This window comes from Dipodomys ordii, unplaced genomic scaffold (genome assembly GCF_000151885.1).
Source record: "Dipodomys ordii isolate 6190 unplaced genomic scaffold, Dord_2.0 Scaffold10, whole genome shotgun sequence".
NCBI classification, from domain to species: Eukaryota; Metazoa; Chordata; class Mammalia; order Rodentia; family Heteromyidae; genus Dipodomys; species Dipodomys ordii.
Genome location: NW_012267226.1, coordinates 16,685,841 through 16,703,330, shown reverse-complemented (window position 1 = coordinate 16,703,330; position 17,490 = coordinate 16,685,841). Strand labels below are relative to the sequence as shown.

The 17,490-nt window shown below is 44.5% G+C and overlaps 1 protein-coding gene across 1 annotated transcript in view; it reads right to left on the bottom strand.

Annotated features, from left to right (window-relative positions):
• The window catches only part of Ncam1 (neural cell adhesion molecule 1), a 61,497-nt gene extending 49,839 nt beyond the window's left edge, over window positions 1-11,658 (bottom strand). Inside the window, exons 1-7 of the mRNA XM_013009565.1 lie at window positions 11,584-11,658; window positions 9,547-9,765; window positions 8,272-8,415; window positions 7,768-7,905; window positions 6,587-6,704; window positions 6,054-6,223; window positions 4,004-4,146 (exon numbers count right to left, since the gene is read on the bottom strand). Coding sequence (XP_012865019.1) covers window positions 4,004-4,146; window positions 6,054-6,223; window positions 6,587-6,704; window positions 7,768-7,905; window positions 8,272-8,407 — 705 coding nt within the window. The 5' untranslated portion in view covers window positions 8,408-8,415; window positions 9,547-9,765; window positions 11,584-11,658. The remainder of the gene's footprint in view (window positions 1-4,003; window positions 4,147-6,053; window positions 6,224-6,586; window positions 6,705-7,767; window positions 7,906-8,271; window positions 8,416-9,546; window positions 9,766-11,583) is intronic.
• Window positions 11,659-17,490: the final 5,832 nt, after the last annotated feature.

Sequence of the window (17,490 nt, the reverse complement as noted above, 5' to 3'; positions counted from 1 at the left end):
CACCTGCGAATATTTGTGATGAACCCATGTGGGATGATCAGTGAAATGACACAAATGCACAAACTTTCTGAAGTATTACGAAGATCTTCATGAACATCCTCCAGCTGATCCATTTTGATGTCCTTTTTTTTTTTTTTTGGTCAAGATAAAAATGACTACTTAGAATTGGACCAACTTTTGGACTTCTGGTCTACCTTAATGATCTCAGTGATCTAACCAACTAGAGTTAACCTTACCAGTTGCTAACCTAAACTGCTTCAATCAGATTACACTTAACAGATTGATAATGACCATTCTCAATCCAGTGATTAAACTTGGTCCAATGATATCAAAGATCAGGTAGGGCATTCAGACACCCAGAATTACTTCCAGCTTATTCTCTTCTTTTTCAATGAAGAACATTGATATTCCATTAGAAAGCCACTGTGTGTCTCTAGAAGAAAGCCTTTTCTCTCTTTCAGTCAGAAGAGTAACATCAGACTCAATGATGTAAGACAACACAGCTTTAATTCACATATATTGTAACAAATGTTATTCAAGGAGTCTGTACCTCACCCAAATTGCTATGTGAATCTTAAGAGAGCACCTGTGGTGCTAGGGGACATCATGTGCTTTGCCCTGAGTCACTTCCCAGAGGGAAGTGGTCTCTTAAGGAATATGAACTTGACCTTTCACCAGTCAATATCTACATCAGTGATTTGAGCAAAGATATGTCACATAAGTGTTGATCCAAGGTTGAAAGTAACCCCTAACACAAATGTTAGGTGACAGTTGCATGAGGAAAGTTATCTGCACTTGGATTTTAGGGCTGGGATCACCTTGATGGCTCTACCTCATTCCTTTTAATACACACACATAGGGAGCCTACCAGTGCTGATATGTTCTGACTCATAGACTTTGAAGGACAAGTTCGAAAGATGCTCTGAAACAGCCATTCACAAGGCAGGGGGTATTTGCATAAGTAGCATTTTCAGCAATGCATTGATATTTAAGGGGAAAGAGGTCAGTTATGCTATATTGTTGGATCAATCCCAATGAAGGAAGGTCCTTTCCACATCACCGCTATGACCCTGTTCAGAAACAGGGATGCAACCAACAAGACAGAATTTTTAGTAGAAATAAATATTTAAAAAACATCTTTCACTGTTGGTTAAACAATCAATTGCATGTGACCTAAGTCAGTTGAGGTGAGTGAGTGATACCTGTGCATTACCTGGAGTGTATCACTTTGACAATGTGGTACATTTAGTCAACCATAAGCTCAATAAGCAACAATGGAGTGAGGACCGAGCTTAGGAGCTGATGCAACTCCCAGTGGAGTCCAGATCAAGGGGATGCTCTACTGAGGTCTGCCTGAGTTACCCAGGGCATGGCACAGAGGAACTTAGGGAAGCACAGAGGAACTAAAGCTGTCTAGCACAGGATGGCTGGAAGAGTGAAGGATGTGGAAACAATGCCATTCAAAAAACAGAGCAAAGGGCCTCAAATGCTAAGTGAAGAAGGGAAGACTGGCTAGAGGAAATTCTAAGAGCTGCTTCAGTGACTCTTAAAGGACTGTGTAAGGAACACTGAGGAGCAGAAGACACAGGAAACATCCCTTCATGGTCAACAGAGTTGGCCAAGGGTCCCACAGAGGCTGGACACCATCACCATCAGAGAGAAGCTAAGTGATACTAGAAAAGAAAGCCAACTGATTCTAGAAAACTGTAAAAAGTGCCTTCCAACCCCTAGTGATTCTAGTCTTTCATGTGACCTTGCTCTCCGGAGGCTCCTTTCTTCTGCCATTCCATATAATTTCTAAGCTGACACGCCTCCTGAATCACTCCAATTATCAGAAAACACTGGTTCATCCACTTCTATAATTCAATGATGCTAGCTATCCTCATTATCTAATTACCTGTCATGCAAAAAAACTTTAGTTGGAGGAGAACTTGAGGAGAGCTTGCCAAAGTAAAAAGTGACCTGGTTACTCCTGCATAGCTCACATTTGTTTTTTTCTTAATTATTAACTATCGACAACTGTCAGACTGATATCATCATGCTTCTTGGATGTCAATATTTAATTACTTTAGAAATGGCAAATTTTGTTAGGATTTCATTTAGGCAACTGTGTTAGTCTGGTGTTATCAGAGGCTGATTTGGATGATTTGCTCTAACATTGACTCACTCAGCCTCCAATTATATCATGTTGACTACACTTGGAAGAGGATCCAGGGCAAAAGAAAACCACAACACAAGCGATGTGAAAGGTCTTGCATAATTATCTCCCAATAAGACAGATGATCTAAACTGAAAACTCAATTGTAGAAAAAGTCATTCCTTTCCAGGCTTGAGACATGCTCTGCTTGGTACCTTCAAGTCTCAGTATTTCGTAAGGATGAGTCGTTCAGTTTCTGCCTATTTATTCTTACCCCGTGAATGTGAACTCCTAGGTATAAACCAGAAGTGCCAACCTATTAAAGAACTCGAGGTAGGCACAAATCTTAATAATCTTTCTGGTCTCAGTTGGCTGTTGAGCTATTTCTAGCGAAGATAGAGAGTGTCATTCAACTGAGATTGAGGCTTCTGTCCTTTACTGGAGCTTTCAGAATCACATTGGGTCACTTTGCACAAATCTACTTGTTAAGTCTGATATTGCAAGATCTGTCAAGACACAGCCCTGTGAATTGAGCCCTGAAATGTACATTCAATCCACACAACACACAAGAGGGAGCTGAAATCTTAGCTGAGGGTTCGGTTCCAGGGTTGAGAAAGAAAGTATCCAAGTACACATCACATTAAAAAAAAATCTAGGTTTTTTTTTTTTTGCGTATCAAAGAGCATATGTGAGTTTCAAAAATATTTAGCAGTTCCTTAGTTGCATTTTTGTTCAGTTGAAATCAACTCTGGATGCAAAACTTACCAAAAAATAGGTTATTTGGAACAGCAGTTTGGGTTCCATTGGATTTAGCTTTGTTTTCTATTAGTAGGATGGGAATTAGTTCCTCAAATACGAATTCCAAATTTAGCTCTGGTATTTCACACTATCCCTTTTGGCTTTATTTGAGTTGATTGCTTTTAAGGAATTTCCTTTTAAACAGAACAAGTGAAGATCTAATATATTTTAACATTCTAGTCAATAAGCAATTCATTATACATGTTCTTTAAGGTGAAGGCTATTCCTTCTGAATAGGTAAGAGGGAACCGGCCAACTAAAACGAAGGCAATTACAATAGGATATACAAAATGATATTGGAGAAGGGCCATAATAGAGTTGACGTTGTTTTAAAATCAAGCCTTTACATCCTTCTGATTTTGGCCCACTCAGTAGCAAAGGGCTACATTATGAAGGGGCTCATACCCATCTTTTATATACCATCAATTATAAAGATAGATTTCTAGTGGCCATAAGTCCATGTGTTTTAAAGCTAAATATTCCTGGTCATTTTTAATTTTCCAGGAGGGTCAGTACAGTTTTCTCAATCTCTCTGTGAATCGACCATCATCTTGAAACTGCTAATTATTTTTGCCTTTAGAACAAAATGAACTCCAAATGTGACCAAGAATACAGGCAGACGCAAAGGCAACCAAGCTTTCGTACGTGTAGTGCATGTATATAGCATGAGTATACAAAACGCAAGGGAGAGAATTAATAGGCTCTTTCGGGTCCCTGTTATATCTTTGGATGCTACTGCGATGATAATCATATCATCTGCTACACTGGGGTCTCTCTTGTCTTTGTTCCTCACGGTTCCAAAACCCCAGGTGTGAACATCACTATCATCTAAGACAACCATGCCCACAGCACCACACCCCTACCAAATTTAGGCAATGAATCATGCCCCTTCTACTTCAAAGGGATGCTAAGCAAGCCTCATCCTGGAAAGCTAAGGGAGGGAGATTGCAGGACCTCTAGTGACCATACCCCACTTTCCAGGACCCCAAAGAGAACGGGGCATGGTACAGACTCAGTGTGCCTTAAGTCTGTGCTCCACAACCCTGAAACTCTTGGGTGACACTATACCTTTTCTTCGCTGCTGATGTTTCGGGTGGAAGTCCTCCAGGTGATGGAGGGAATGGGGTCTCCGGAGGCTTCACAGGTGAGAGTCACCTGCTCCTCCAGTTCCATGGCAGTCTGGTTCTCTACATATGTGATTTTGGGTTTTGCTGAAAAGAAAAAAAAATTCTGTAAGTTTAGCTAATTACATAGATACATTTTTCTGAGTTTGAATGATGACATGCATCCATTCAAAACAAAAGTTATCTATTTTCTAAGTACAAGGTCCTATTCTAACTATGACAGGAGACACAGAATTGAATGGATGCAGGAGCTATGATGTATGCTATCCTGTTCTGGGCTTTCACCAGGAGATAGCTTTGGGGCTGTGCCATGAGATTTTCAAACAGGCACAACTTTGGCCTGGAAATGAAGTGATTCCAAGTATAGACAAACTGCTTGAATAAAAGCAGAGAAGCTGGGGCATATAAAAGGGGGGTTGGGAAGAGGGTAGCTCTCTATGAGGAAGACAGACATTAGGCTAGGTGGCTGGAATTTCCCCCACTGACTGGCCTCCACCACTGACCACCACAATAGGGGTGATCATTTCTATTTTAAAGATGGTGAATTTAGGAACATGTCAAGATGATTTAGAATGGAGGAGGACTCGAGGTAAAGATACCAGTTTTAGAAGTTCTGGCAAGGACCCAGATGTGAGCTCATACTGTATACTAAAAGAGTTTGTTTTAGGGTGGCGGGGGAGAAGGAATGCTTTGACTTGCAGGTGTGGGGGAACATCTGGCTTATAGGCCATACAAGTCTTGTGAGCTCATTTGGTACATGAGGGAACAGACCCCAGACACAGTGCTTCTGTGCTTCCCATTGGCTTCCCACGGCCTATCAGCCTGGATTGACAATTTTGTATGGCCAATATCCAAAGAGCTCTCCTTCTTGGAGTAAGTGGAAATGAATAGAGGACTCCAGCAGGGGTGAAAGAAAGGGTTGACATTCTTACGACAAGAAGCATGGTGGTGCTAGAACAGTCTCCAGGGAGGAGACTAGAAAGAATGCAATGGATTGGAAGCTTCTGGGTGGACTGAAGATCGGAAGAAAAGGAGTTGAGATGAGTTCATTTTCCAAATGTTTTGGGTAATGCACGAAGCACAGGCATTCCAAATCTGAGCGAAATGCTAACACATTAGGGAAAATTGAATTCTTTTCCCCAATTTAAAACAATTATCCTCTAAAATGGTTTCTATAGGAGAAAAAAAGAGATAACACCAAAGAAATGTAACTTATTTCACTAACGGAGGAAAAATAATTCTAGTCAGTGAGGCAAATAACACCCAGCTACTAGGTAAATAGTGGAGGATTATAGAGTTCTCCTGCTTACACTTGGTTCACTCTAGCACCAAGGTTTCATCTTCCAATAGTCTGACTTTGTGTTAGTGTCTTTTGTCAGCCCATGGTGTTTGGATCACTCTCCTACTGTTCACCTGGCCTCCATGGAACTTGGTATCTCGAAATGCTTCATTCCTTCTTTTCCTTGTGAACCCCCCTGTGAGATCTGCCATCTTGTGCTGTTTCCCAGCACTGTCCGTGCCTCTGCAGTCAGCCACTGAGGGCTGGCTTTGTCAATGCTCATTCCAAACCAAGCCCCAGCAACTCTAGTCCAAGAAGAACCCTGGGGCTCTTGTTTCTCTGAACAACAAAGCTGGATATTCTACTGCCACTCAGGATGGGGGTACGATTCCCCTCGGGTTCCTGCTGGTCCTAAGAAATCAGCTAAGCAAGGCTTCTGCCCACTGGCATACTTCCCTCAGCCAATAGCAGACATGAGACTTAAGAGCATTAGCACAAGTGTAATAATCTGCGGAGACAAAAAAATCCCTTGCAGAAAGAGTCCACAGGGAGAAGAGCAATGGAAATTCACTGCCAACCTTAAAGGAGGGTAGGACATAATTACTTAGCAAAAGGAGCTTCTAACTGATAACTAGGGCAGGGCATGCTTGAACTGGTCCTTTCTTAGATTAAAAAAAAAGGCAGAACCATTACCTTGTTCCCCTAGTCTCCTTACCAAAGACTTTGAGGTGGATGGATGCATCCTGTTCGCCAGCCTTGTTTTCAGCAATGCAGACATACTCAGCCTCATCATTCTTATCCACCTTCCTGATGGTCAGCTCGGTACTGTCGTCACTGAAGATGTACTTCTCTTCGTCCTCCTCATTCTCTATCAGTTCCCCATCCCTGTAGGGTGCAAAAATGCAAAAGACAAAGATGCTGAGCCCAGGGCCCTTCTCAACGATGTAGACTTCAGATTCCTTTCCTAAGGCTACTTAATCCTTTGAGTCTGTCCAAAGGATGTAACTGTGTTCTGAGAGGTGTCATAGACTCTCCTACCCGGCCATGCTCTCCCAATCTGCCTCCACAAGACTGAAAAATCTTATGCCTGCACAAGGCAAGAGAATGTGATGTAACTGAAAATCCATTCTTCACCTGGAGAATTTCCAAGAAGCCCCTCCCCAAGTCAAGGCTATACCAACATGCAAACGGTTCCTATGATAGTCCCCTTCTCTTGCCCATGACCCAAGGCAGGGGTCAGTTTCTTACTTTGTCCAGCTCATCGTGGGTTCTGGGAAGCCGTCTGCATCACACCCCAGGGTGACCGATTGGCCCAGATTGGCGGTGGCATTCACAATGCTCTGCCTGGCATGGACAGTGGGTGGCACTGAAGGACAGAAGAATGGCAGGGAGATTGTGAAAATAAGAAAGAACTCAATGACTCAGAGAAGGGCCCCACACAGGGGCCAGGAGTCCTGGGTATAGAATTAGTGTAAGAAACCTAAATTCATGTGTGGACTAAAGAATTACAGTGAACAAAAATCCCACCATTTCCCCACATGCATGCATTGTTGGTTTTCAACTTTAGATGCTATCATATTACATTTTGCCCGTGTTGACATGGCATGTGATTTACAGTAGCTATTTGTCATTATGTGTTTTCTCAATCAATGTACACTAAATAACTACGGGCTTGGTGGACCTCGATGTTAATTTAACAAACAAACCAGTATCTCCATAAGGATAGTTACTACTGTGAAGAAACCCACCAACTCACCAAAGAAGGTCATTTTCCTAGAATGATCATAAACAACTTGTACACAAACTGGTTCTTTTTCCCCAAAAGAAGAGCGAGATGGGGGAGAGTTTGGCAAAAACATACATATCAATAGCCAAAACAATTCAAATGTGACTTATTTTCTTAGCTCTGACATTATAATTTCCTGTAAACATCTTGTAAATGTCAGATCGATTCTGTGGGTGTGTTTATTTGACACTGCAAATTAAGATTCATAAACCACGGACCATGATTTGGACTGTTTTGAAATTAGAGTGAAATGAAATAGTTTCTCTAGACCTTGAGCCAGAGGGACTCAATTATGATAATATCCAAGAACAATGAGGAAGAAGAGGAACTTACTAGGAAGTGTGTGGAACTTTTCTAGTTCTGTAAGATGACAAAAGATGTTCAGTATTTGCATCCAAATCCCCCATCATTGATGGGAGACCCAGGCAACGAGTTTATTTAAAAAAGAAAAGGAGTATTTCTTCCCCTAGAGGTTATGGTGGGGAGTTGAGATGAATGAAGGAGTTGAGACGAATGGACTGGGAAGACCAGACTTGTTTTAGAAAGCAAAGAGAAAAAGTGAAAGGAAATGCTTTAGCGGTGGTAGGGAAGGGGAAAACCACAGTTGCAGCAATGGAGAGAGAGCAAAAATGGGACTCCTCACCATTCACAATAACCTGAATGTCCTTGAAGTTGATCTCCCCCCGTGCCAGGATCCTGCCCTCACAGCGATAAGTGCCCTCATCCGTTTTCTTGATACCCCGGATCTGCAGGTAGTTGTTGGACAGGACTATGAATCGGACTAGAAGAGACAAGAAGCAGGTGTTTATCCAAGGGTCAGTCAGAAACCGCTGAGATCTGCAGGCAGGTAGCTGAGCCTCTTCCTCTTCCTTCAGTCTTACAAGGTAGGGGTTAGGGCTGACAGGATCTCACATGAGCCTGGCTCTGTAATAAGATCTGAGAGCAAGAGTCTACTGAAAAAAAAAATCAGGTGCTGGAATTTATCACCTATGTCCATTTGGGCTTTGGGAGTCCAAATATTGTGGGTCTAGGGGAACCAGAATGTGCTTTTGGCCTGGGAATGCCTCAGAAGCTGAGAAGGATGAAGATGAGGGAATCTAGCGGGTTCACAGGGAATGAATAGTGTCTCAGGCAATTCAAGTCTCACCATCTTTCTTCAGGATGACATCTCGGCCTTTGTGTTTCCAGATGATGGTTGGGGGTAGAGAGCTGACCACGTCACACACGATCACGGCATCCTCTCCCTCTCTGAACTCCTGTGGGGTTGGTGCGTTCTTGAACATGAGCTTCTCTGGAAAAATGAGCAGGAGAAGCATGAGGAAGAAACTGGATCCACTCACAGGAGCACTTCTTTTTTTTTTTATTTTATTTTGTGCCAGTCCCGACCTTGAACTCAGGGCCTGGGCACTGTCCCTGAGCTTCTTTTTGCTTAAGTCTAGCACTCTAACACTTGAGCCACAGCGCCATGTCTGGCTTTTTCTGTATATATGGTACTGAGGAATTGAACCCAGGGCTTCATGCATGCTAGGCAAGCACTCTACCACTGAGCCACATTCCTAGCTCACAAGAGCCCTTCTTAGTAGAGTTATGTTACTGGACCTGAGTTCCAGGCCGGCCTCAATCCCTTCATACAGTTCTATAAGAGGTACTCCCAAGCAGCAGCTGGTCATAGATGGGAGACGGAGAAGCTGGCACGTAGGCTGCCAGTGTTTAGCTACTGATAGCAGAAACAATCTACAGAAGGGGAAGGAGTATCTTCACCGAGAATTCCTTGCCACGTGGGATGGTACCAGTGAGACAGACGGACGGGCAACACAACTGGTCTATAATAGCAGTCCCTTCTTTGTCTCCCTATAGCAAAGAGAATTCTGAAGACAAGGAGGGAAGCTGAATGACAATAAATATAGGGCAACTGGTATTGTCCCACTAGCTGTCACCCGTGTTGACTCTGGTCAACAGGACAGAGGCGCTGGAACAAAGTAATGAGGTGCCATCTCTAGATGGGGCTTTAGTGGTAGGTGGAATCTCCTGCTGTGAGCAGCACTGAATGCTCAAGTAAGGAGGTTTGATACCACTGGCACCTGGGCAATATCCCCCGCTGAAGGACAGTGAAGTAAAAAGGAAAGCCTCAATGGTCTAACCACAAGACACCGAGGGAGCCCTATCAGCTTTCTGGGAACTGTGTATTTTGAGCCAAAGAAGGCAGACTAGTGGTTTATGAGTTCTGAGTTCCCCAAGGACCGATGGAGAACACAGAGGAACTCTGAGTTAGGTCAGGAAAAGACTTACAAAGGGGAACACAATCCTGCCAGGGCCGCACTAGTCCTTTTACTGCCTCCTCACTATTTCTACAACCCTACCATGTGTCCTGCTGGCAAAGCAGAGAATGGAGAATGACGGAAGTGGGGAGGGAGGTTCTTACGGAAGATCTTCACGTTGACAGTGGCCTCAGACTCGCTGCCATCTTCGCCCGTGACCACACACTTGTAGATGCCTGCGTCATCGATGTTGGCGTTGTAGATGGTGAGGGTGGAAGAGGAGTCGTCATTCCACACCACCGAGATCCGCTGCTGGTTTGGGCTGAGCTTCTCTCCATTGGGGGAGAACCAGGAGATATCCTTGTCTTTGGCATCTCCTGCCACTGGGGAGGGAGAGATTCTTTTCAAACCGCTGAAATCGTGATGATGAAGCTCATGCAGAGTGACAGTGGCTATTTAGTAAGCGCTACTGGTATCTGGGTGGTGAGGAAGGGGGACCCCGCTGGTTTAAGAATGCCCAGCAGCTCCATTTTACATCTGTTTCATTATTGTATATCTAAGATGGGGAAAGATGCCACACATGCCTGGGCTCCTATTGCTTTCCTGTTCATTTGTTGATCATTGATTGTATCCTGTGTACTGAGCTGATGTACTTCTAGATATGCTGAAGTTAGTATATCAGTGGGCATGAGCCCACTGACCAGCTTATTTTCAAAGGACTGGATTAGAATCCTCTGAGCTGGAGACATGAGACAATGTCTAGTCTAAGAGTATAGGCTCCAATTACATTGGTTTTAGCATCTGTTTGTGCATACCAGCATAAATGTCATTCCAGCACCTGCTACTTTGGACAAATGTAGCTCTTCCTCTCCTGTGGGCATCTGCGAGGGGCAGACTACTGCTGCTGCCGAGCTGACCAATGGTGGGCTGCGGCTCAGCCAGGGGCGCTTGGTTCCGGCAGATGTAGATCCTGCAGCCTCTCTGCACGGAGCCCCTCCCAACCCACCCCATCCAGCCCCACGCAGATGCTTAGTATGGAAATGAAGCAGTCTTCCTTTCAGGACCCATCGTGTTTTCAATAAATATCACTATTTGCAAGATGTGCTGTGGGCTCCACGGCTGCGTCTCCGGATCGTTGGGATTGCTGTAATGAAGACAGAGCCGGAGCGGGTGCATCCGCCGGCCACAACTACCTCATTGGATGCAAATCATGATGGCACTTAACAGTTCTCCCCCCTGCCAAAAGCTGCTTGCTAAATGCCACGGTTCATATCCAGCTCCACTCTTTCCAGGTTCTGCCATGTTCTGAATTCCCAGTTGGTTCCTATTCAGAGAACCTGAGGCCTAATTCTATTAATTATAGGAGCTGCGGAGGAATAAAAATGCATGTTTTCTAAAAAAACACAAGGTTTGACACAGCCCAGAGCTGCAGTGGACAGAATACTGCCCCATGAGGCTTTCCCAGCAGACCTGTGGGGCACATGCCCTCCGAACCAGAGAAAGCACTAGGCATTGCCTTTGGGGCAAATTTTGAATTTCTTGGACTTACAAGGTAGGAGATTCTAAGCAATGAGCCGTAAGTTAATCTGTCAAAGCATTGCTGGTTGGTGCCCATGTTGTTTTCACTGACAGAGCTAGTGGGACACAGATCCGGAGAAGCGAGATGCTTTGCTGCCTAGGAGTTGTGCTCCTATTAAAAAAAACTCTTGGGCTTCCCTCCACTGCCAATCAGACAATAAATACACATCACCCGGATGGTGGCAGCCTCTGAGAGGAAACAAGGGGGCCTGAAAACTCCTCTATCCCGGGGCACAACAATGCCCAGAAACCTAGATAGTGCCATCAACTGGACACTCAAGGAACTTCTGCCTTGTCTGATGTTTGTATTGATTGGGTACTTGGGGTTGAACTTGTGCATGCTAGGCAGGTACTCTAGCCCTCTGTTTTCTTTGGTGGAGTCTTGTTTGCTTCCTGGCTTGGCCTGGACTATGGTCTTCCTATTTAAGCATCTCTGTGTTAGACTCAGCCATTGGTTAGAAGGAATCTCGCAAAATTATATATCCAGGCTGGCCTGGAACAGAGATTTCCCCAGATCTCTGCCTCCTCTAAGTAGCTAGGATTACGAGTTTGAGACACAGACTCCAGCACCCAGCGAGTTTCTGAGGTGAGCTTGGAAGCGCGGAGGGACACGGAACACTTGCCTTGGCACAAGAAGAATTTGGACTCTCCAACGCTGATCTCCCCTTGGCTGGGAACGATATCCACCTGCAGAGAAACTGAAGAAAAAGAAAAGAAGACAAAAAAGTCCAGTTCAACTTTCACATTTGAAATTTTGAGAATGGAACCCAGAGCCCTTGCTGGAAACAGGGTCCCTCAGCTCAGTGTAAGAGAGGCTAAAAGGTGGAGGTTGTGCGGAGCTGAAGGCCTTGTCACCACCAAAGTACCATCACCATGCAGCTGTGACAGAACCAGAGCATCCCACAGGGGAACACACTGTCCCTGGGGAGAGCTCTCTATCCTAAACGTGACCCCTGACCCTTGAGAGGGCTTATGGTCCCAATCTAGACTTCAATGTGAGCTATACCACAAGTGTCTTTTGATGGTCAACTGGGCTGTGTCACCGGCAGGAAGCCTGCCACAGCAGAACTAGGCCCCAGGGTCTCCAGAAAACTCCTCACGCCACCCTGTTTATCAATCATTGTGAAGATGCAAACTGATTCTGAAATAGGAGGGGCCAACAAATGCCCACCTTACCTAGCAACTTGGACCATCACACCTGATTCCCTAACAGAATGTACCGGCAAACACCATCACTCTTTTTAGACAGATGCTTGCCTAAAATCCTGTATTCTGTGCCCCCATGGATTTCCCTGTATCCCTTGGCTACTTCCCCTGAATTCTTGTTTGAATATTCGTATGTGCTGTCATTTCAACGCACTGATAAGAAAACACACGGCCCCAGATCTCACCGATTCCTACATTCAGCCTGCTCCTCATTTATCTGCTCTGAACAGATAACCGTTCCTCAGGAAAACCGTTTTAAGATAGAAAAGAAAATGCTTTATTCATTTGGATTTGACTTCCTTTTGCCTCTCCTCTTCTTAAGTAAATCTGAAAGCCAAACATTTGGTTCAATGCATAGAGCATTTCAAAGCCAAGATGAAGGAGGCGCCTGAACAAAACAAGCTGGGTCCTAGATAGTGACTCATGGAGTCTTTCCTTCCAACAGCCATTTTCTGTTCACAGTGGAATGGAGAAGCTTGTTGCCATGGCGACTGGCTTGCAGGCAGGGCTGCTGCAGCTCTAGGTCTGTGCTCATGTGATGGAGAGACCACAGCTGTTCTCAGAGAATACAGGGGCCAAAGGGATGGTTTGGGGTTGTGCCTCTGTGTGTGTGTGTGTGTGTGTGTGTGTGTGTGTGTGTGTATGTACCAGATGATTGGGGGTACAGTCTTTCTAACCATCCCTCCAATAGACAAAGCAAGTCATTGAGAAATCTAGCAAAAGGCTACAGAGAAAGGAATGATGAGGTAGAGCCAAGGATAGAAAATGGAAGGAGCCAGGACAAGGGGAAGGGATTGGAACAGGAGGTAAAGCAGGGAGGGGACTGAGCCCTGCTGTGGACAAGAGGAGAAGGTCAGCTGCTTCCAAATGCTGGACTGGAAGAAGCACTTCAGTAACCTAGGGATGGCTGGCTAGTCTTTGCTCTTCTCTAGAGAGAATGATCAGCTCCACACTGTGAGATCCAGAAAGGGTCTCAGATACCACCCTGCCCTGACTCTTTCCCTTCCAGATGAGGAAGAGAGACAATTGAGGATTGACCTTCTCATGGGCACTTCTAGTAAGAGCCAAGGTACCCTGAGTCCAGGCCTTCTGGTTCCAAGGTAGGTGTTCTGTGAACCATGCATGTAATTAACAGACCACTACTGTGCTTAGCAGAACGTGAGGATCAAAGAGCCCCTAAGTACGGGGAGAGATGTTTCCATTCCGTGTAAGGAATGATTTGGACATGCTGAGTTACGACCCTCAGCTTTGCCACTCCTTAATGAGAAGAGCAAGCCCAGCATGGACAAGGCCCTAGGGGCCTTACAGGAAGGGCTGTGGGCCAATACTAAGAGGCCAATCAGGGCCTCTTCTATTGCTTCCTTAGGAAGTGTAGAATCCTAAGCCATTCCTTACCTGAGTAATGGTCCTTTCTGGAGTTTATGGGGGCATTTTTTTTTAGAAAATTGGAGACATATTTCTGGAAAGTTCACTGGCCCATATGTTGAGCATTAGCTTCAACATATGGATCCGGTTACTCTGGTAAGAGTCCTCATTGCTTTGAGAAGGATATTCTTATCCTGAGTGAAAAAAAAAACCCAGCCCGAACTTGCTTTTTAAAGCTATTTTCCAAAAGAACATGACTCTCAAGGGGAAGCCAGAAAACTGAAGAGTTTTCATACCCCAAAGTGGCCAGGATCTAGCATGGACCACAGGGAAAAATAAGAAATGAGAATTTCAAAGGAATTCCCAGCTGCATGGGATCCCACGCACACATTCATTATGACAGAAGTTTAAAAATAGGTCTTCCATTGAGACTCCTGGCCTTCTGCACACATGGAAAAGAGAGCCATGTACCTCATCAAAACGCCAGACAATGCGGGGCCAGAGGGACCTTAGGATGCTGGATAAATGATGCCTGGGTATTTTCAACTGTAGCACAATGGTTCATCATTCTCCTATGAAGTACCAAATCTTGAAATATCAGCATTAGCAATGATGAAGTAGAAACCATGCTCTGGTGTCTTTCCCGCTGGGGCTTTGTGTCTAACTTCTACTTCCCTGTTAGAAACTTTTCTTGTTTCCAAATGCCTGCCTCGAGTTTCACATTCCTTCAGTAGCATGGGTGGGTGAGATTTGCTAACCAGGAGTAATGCACACTTTCAAAGACACTTATAAAAGCAGTTTTCCCAAAGAAAACATCTCATCCTGATTCCCAACACTCTCTGTACAAATGCAGGCACGTTTGCTGCATACAAAGATCCACGTTTCCACACCGAGGTGCAAGGACCTGCCTTGGTCACAAGACAGCCATTTCTATACCCTCTTCTCAAGAACTCATCTCCCAAGTCTACCAGGAGCCTGTCCACCCTCTCCAGTTGACAAAACGCACTGTCATATTGCACCTGATCTCCTCACAGGTTTTAGAAAGTTCTAGAAGGGCATGGAATACTATATTCATTTTACAGAAGAGGAAATCAAGGGCACAGAGAAGTGAAATAACTCAGGGAGGACTTCTCAGCAACCAAACCAAGAATGATAAAACATCTTATGCTAAGGCTACTGATCATTCCCCATCTTATCTTTTGCAACCTCCCAATGGGTTATTATATCTTGGTTACTACTTATTCTCTTTCCAAATCATGGTGTAGAAAGAGCTTGGCCCTTGAAAAAACTTTTTTTTCCTTTGGCTGTCATGGGACTTGAACTGAGGGCCTGGTTGCTATTTCTGAGCTTTTGTGCTCAAGGCTAGCACTCTACCACTTTGAGCCATAGCCCCACTTCTGGTTTTTCAGAGGTTAATTGGAGATAAGAAGCTCATGGACTTTCCTGCCTGGGGTTGGCTTCCAACCACGATCCTTAGATCTCAGTCTCCTGAGTAGCTAGGATCACAGGCATGAGTGACTAGCACCAGGTGTGTGTGTATGTGTGGAACTATTATAATCCATTTGCTTCCATCTTTTTTTTTTCTTGATGACTATAACTCTTTGTTTGCAGTTAGTGAAGGCATGGTAACTCCCATTTTGGGAACAGGTAAGGGTCAAGACTCCTATCCAAACTGAACAGTGTCCCAAGCCCAAGCCATTCCTTTCACACTATTCTTACTCTTGTGGATACACACACACACACACACACACACACACACACACACACACACAGAGAACAAAATAATTTTCCTTTTGCCATCTCACTTGAAAAAACAACAACAAACCCATGAGAGATGGGCATGTTCTGAAATATGTCTTCCACTTAAATGTCTTAAAAAAATTGAATTGATGAATACTCCAACAGAAATGCTGACGCTTTCAGGTGTAGACGGAAGTTTTATAACTCACCAACCCCCCAGCAGAGGTAGGCAGTCTTAGTTGCTAAAGAAAAGCGAATTAAAGGATGATAGAGTGCTTATCAGACGAGGTGGCCATCTCACGGCAAAACAACTGAGAGGAATTATTCCGATTTCAAAAGGGAGTTCGTAGATGTCGCTGAAATTGGCGACTCTTCCAGCGGTTTACTTTTACTGCTTTTCTTTTCGGATTCCAGTGGGCTACAGGGGAGGGGCAGTAAGTAAGAGCAGGCTGAGCGGAGGCCTCTCCTGAGGCTAACTGGGAATACTTCCACAATACCTTATGAAGTCACTGGCTGTCAAAGAAAAAACTTCAGCTGTGCTGTGGTTCACGGGCCACCGTGCACATCTGAGGGCAGCATCCTGGTTCACCAAGGGCATGGGTAAGTGGCAGAGAAGGCTGTGCCTAGCGAATCTCATAGCACGCGGACATTTGACAAAGGCTCCAATCTGTGGTCAGTGGACTGTTTCTGTTTTCTACTCCCATTTTAGGCACTTTATTTGTTGTTTACTGAATTCACTCAGAGCCCCTCCCCCTAAATAAAACCAGTAACCGGAGTAGTAAACAATAATGATCTAGAAGAGCCACATTAGCTTGGTCTCAGTGCTCTTGTCTGCACAATGGAGATGGTGGGAAAATTGAAGTAATGGGATTGGGTCATCACAGGAATTAAATCGGGTTGTGGTTAAGAATTCAGGGCCTGCAGCCAGGGACACTTGGGTCCAGATTCCAGTTCTGAGACTTAGTGTGAAGTTGTCAGGTGGATCACAGTGCCTGGATTCCTCAGCTAAAAATGAACAGAATGACTCTACAGGTCTCAAAGGGTTACTGCAATGATTTAGACAGGCGACACACACACACACACACACACACACACACACACACACACACACACACACACACAAGACCTCAACCAAACAAATTCAAATAGCAGGGAGGAGATAGCAGAAACTTCTTGTATATTACTGGATTCAAGCAGTCCAAACTCTATACTCTATATTATGGTATGGGCATATGCATTGAGATCTATATGTAGATGTGGGCATATCCACAGAGAAATTATACACGTGTATGTGTTTTAATAAAACAATGCAACTTGCCAGACTCAGGTTGTTGCAAGAGTAGACAAGTAAACTTATTTGGGGGAAATGATAAGTTTGGGATCACAGAGGGGTCTCACCTGTACTTGACCTGAGTTCTAACAGTATGGCTTGAGATGATGTTGATAGCTTCACATAAGGGGGAAATGAGATGAGAAGTCTAATAGTAATCCAAAAGTTAGATACTATTTCAAAGGGTCTTACAAAATATGAGTTCCTAGCTGGTTATGGTGACTCACACCTATCTATAATTCTAGCTACATGGATGCAGAAATCAGGAAGTACAATACTGAAGTACTGAGCTTACTCAAAAGACAATTAATTAGACCCATTTCAACATACTAGCCAGGTGCAATGGTGTACACCTATACTCCTAACTACATAGGATTCACAGGTAGAGGATGGCCAGCCAAGACCAACCCCAAGCAAAGAAATACAGCCCTATCTGAAAAAAAAGGACTAGCATCATGGCTCAAGTGGCAGGGTCTAGCAAGTGTGAGTTCAAACCTCAGTATAGTCAATGTAACATGCATCTCCTTCAAGTTTCCAGGCCAGCAGTACGATCCTTTTTCATTAAGCCTTAGCCCACTCTCTCTCAGTGATCAACAAATGAAGAGAGGAATGTTCCAGAGCCCCTCATTCTGAGGAGCAGGCAGCTGAGTACACTGAGTGTCTACTAAGAGGTATGACTGTTACCACATGGCTTCTCGGTCTTGGTTGCATGGGTTCAAGGCCAGGATTGCAGAGCCATTTAGTAACAATGAGGGTTACACCGGAAAATATCTAATGTACCACCTGCACTGCCTTTATTTTATCCCAGGAATGCTAGAACAGAAATCCAACAATCCATGCAGCAAAGGTGAGGAGCTGTGGGAACTGGCCTCACCTGCTCTTACTCGAC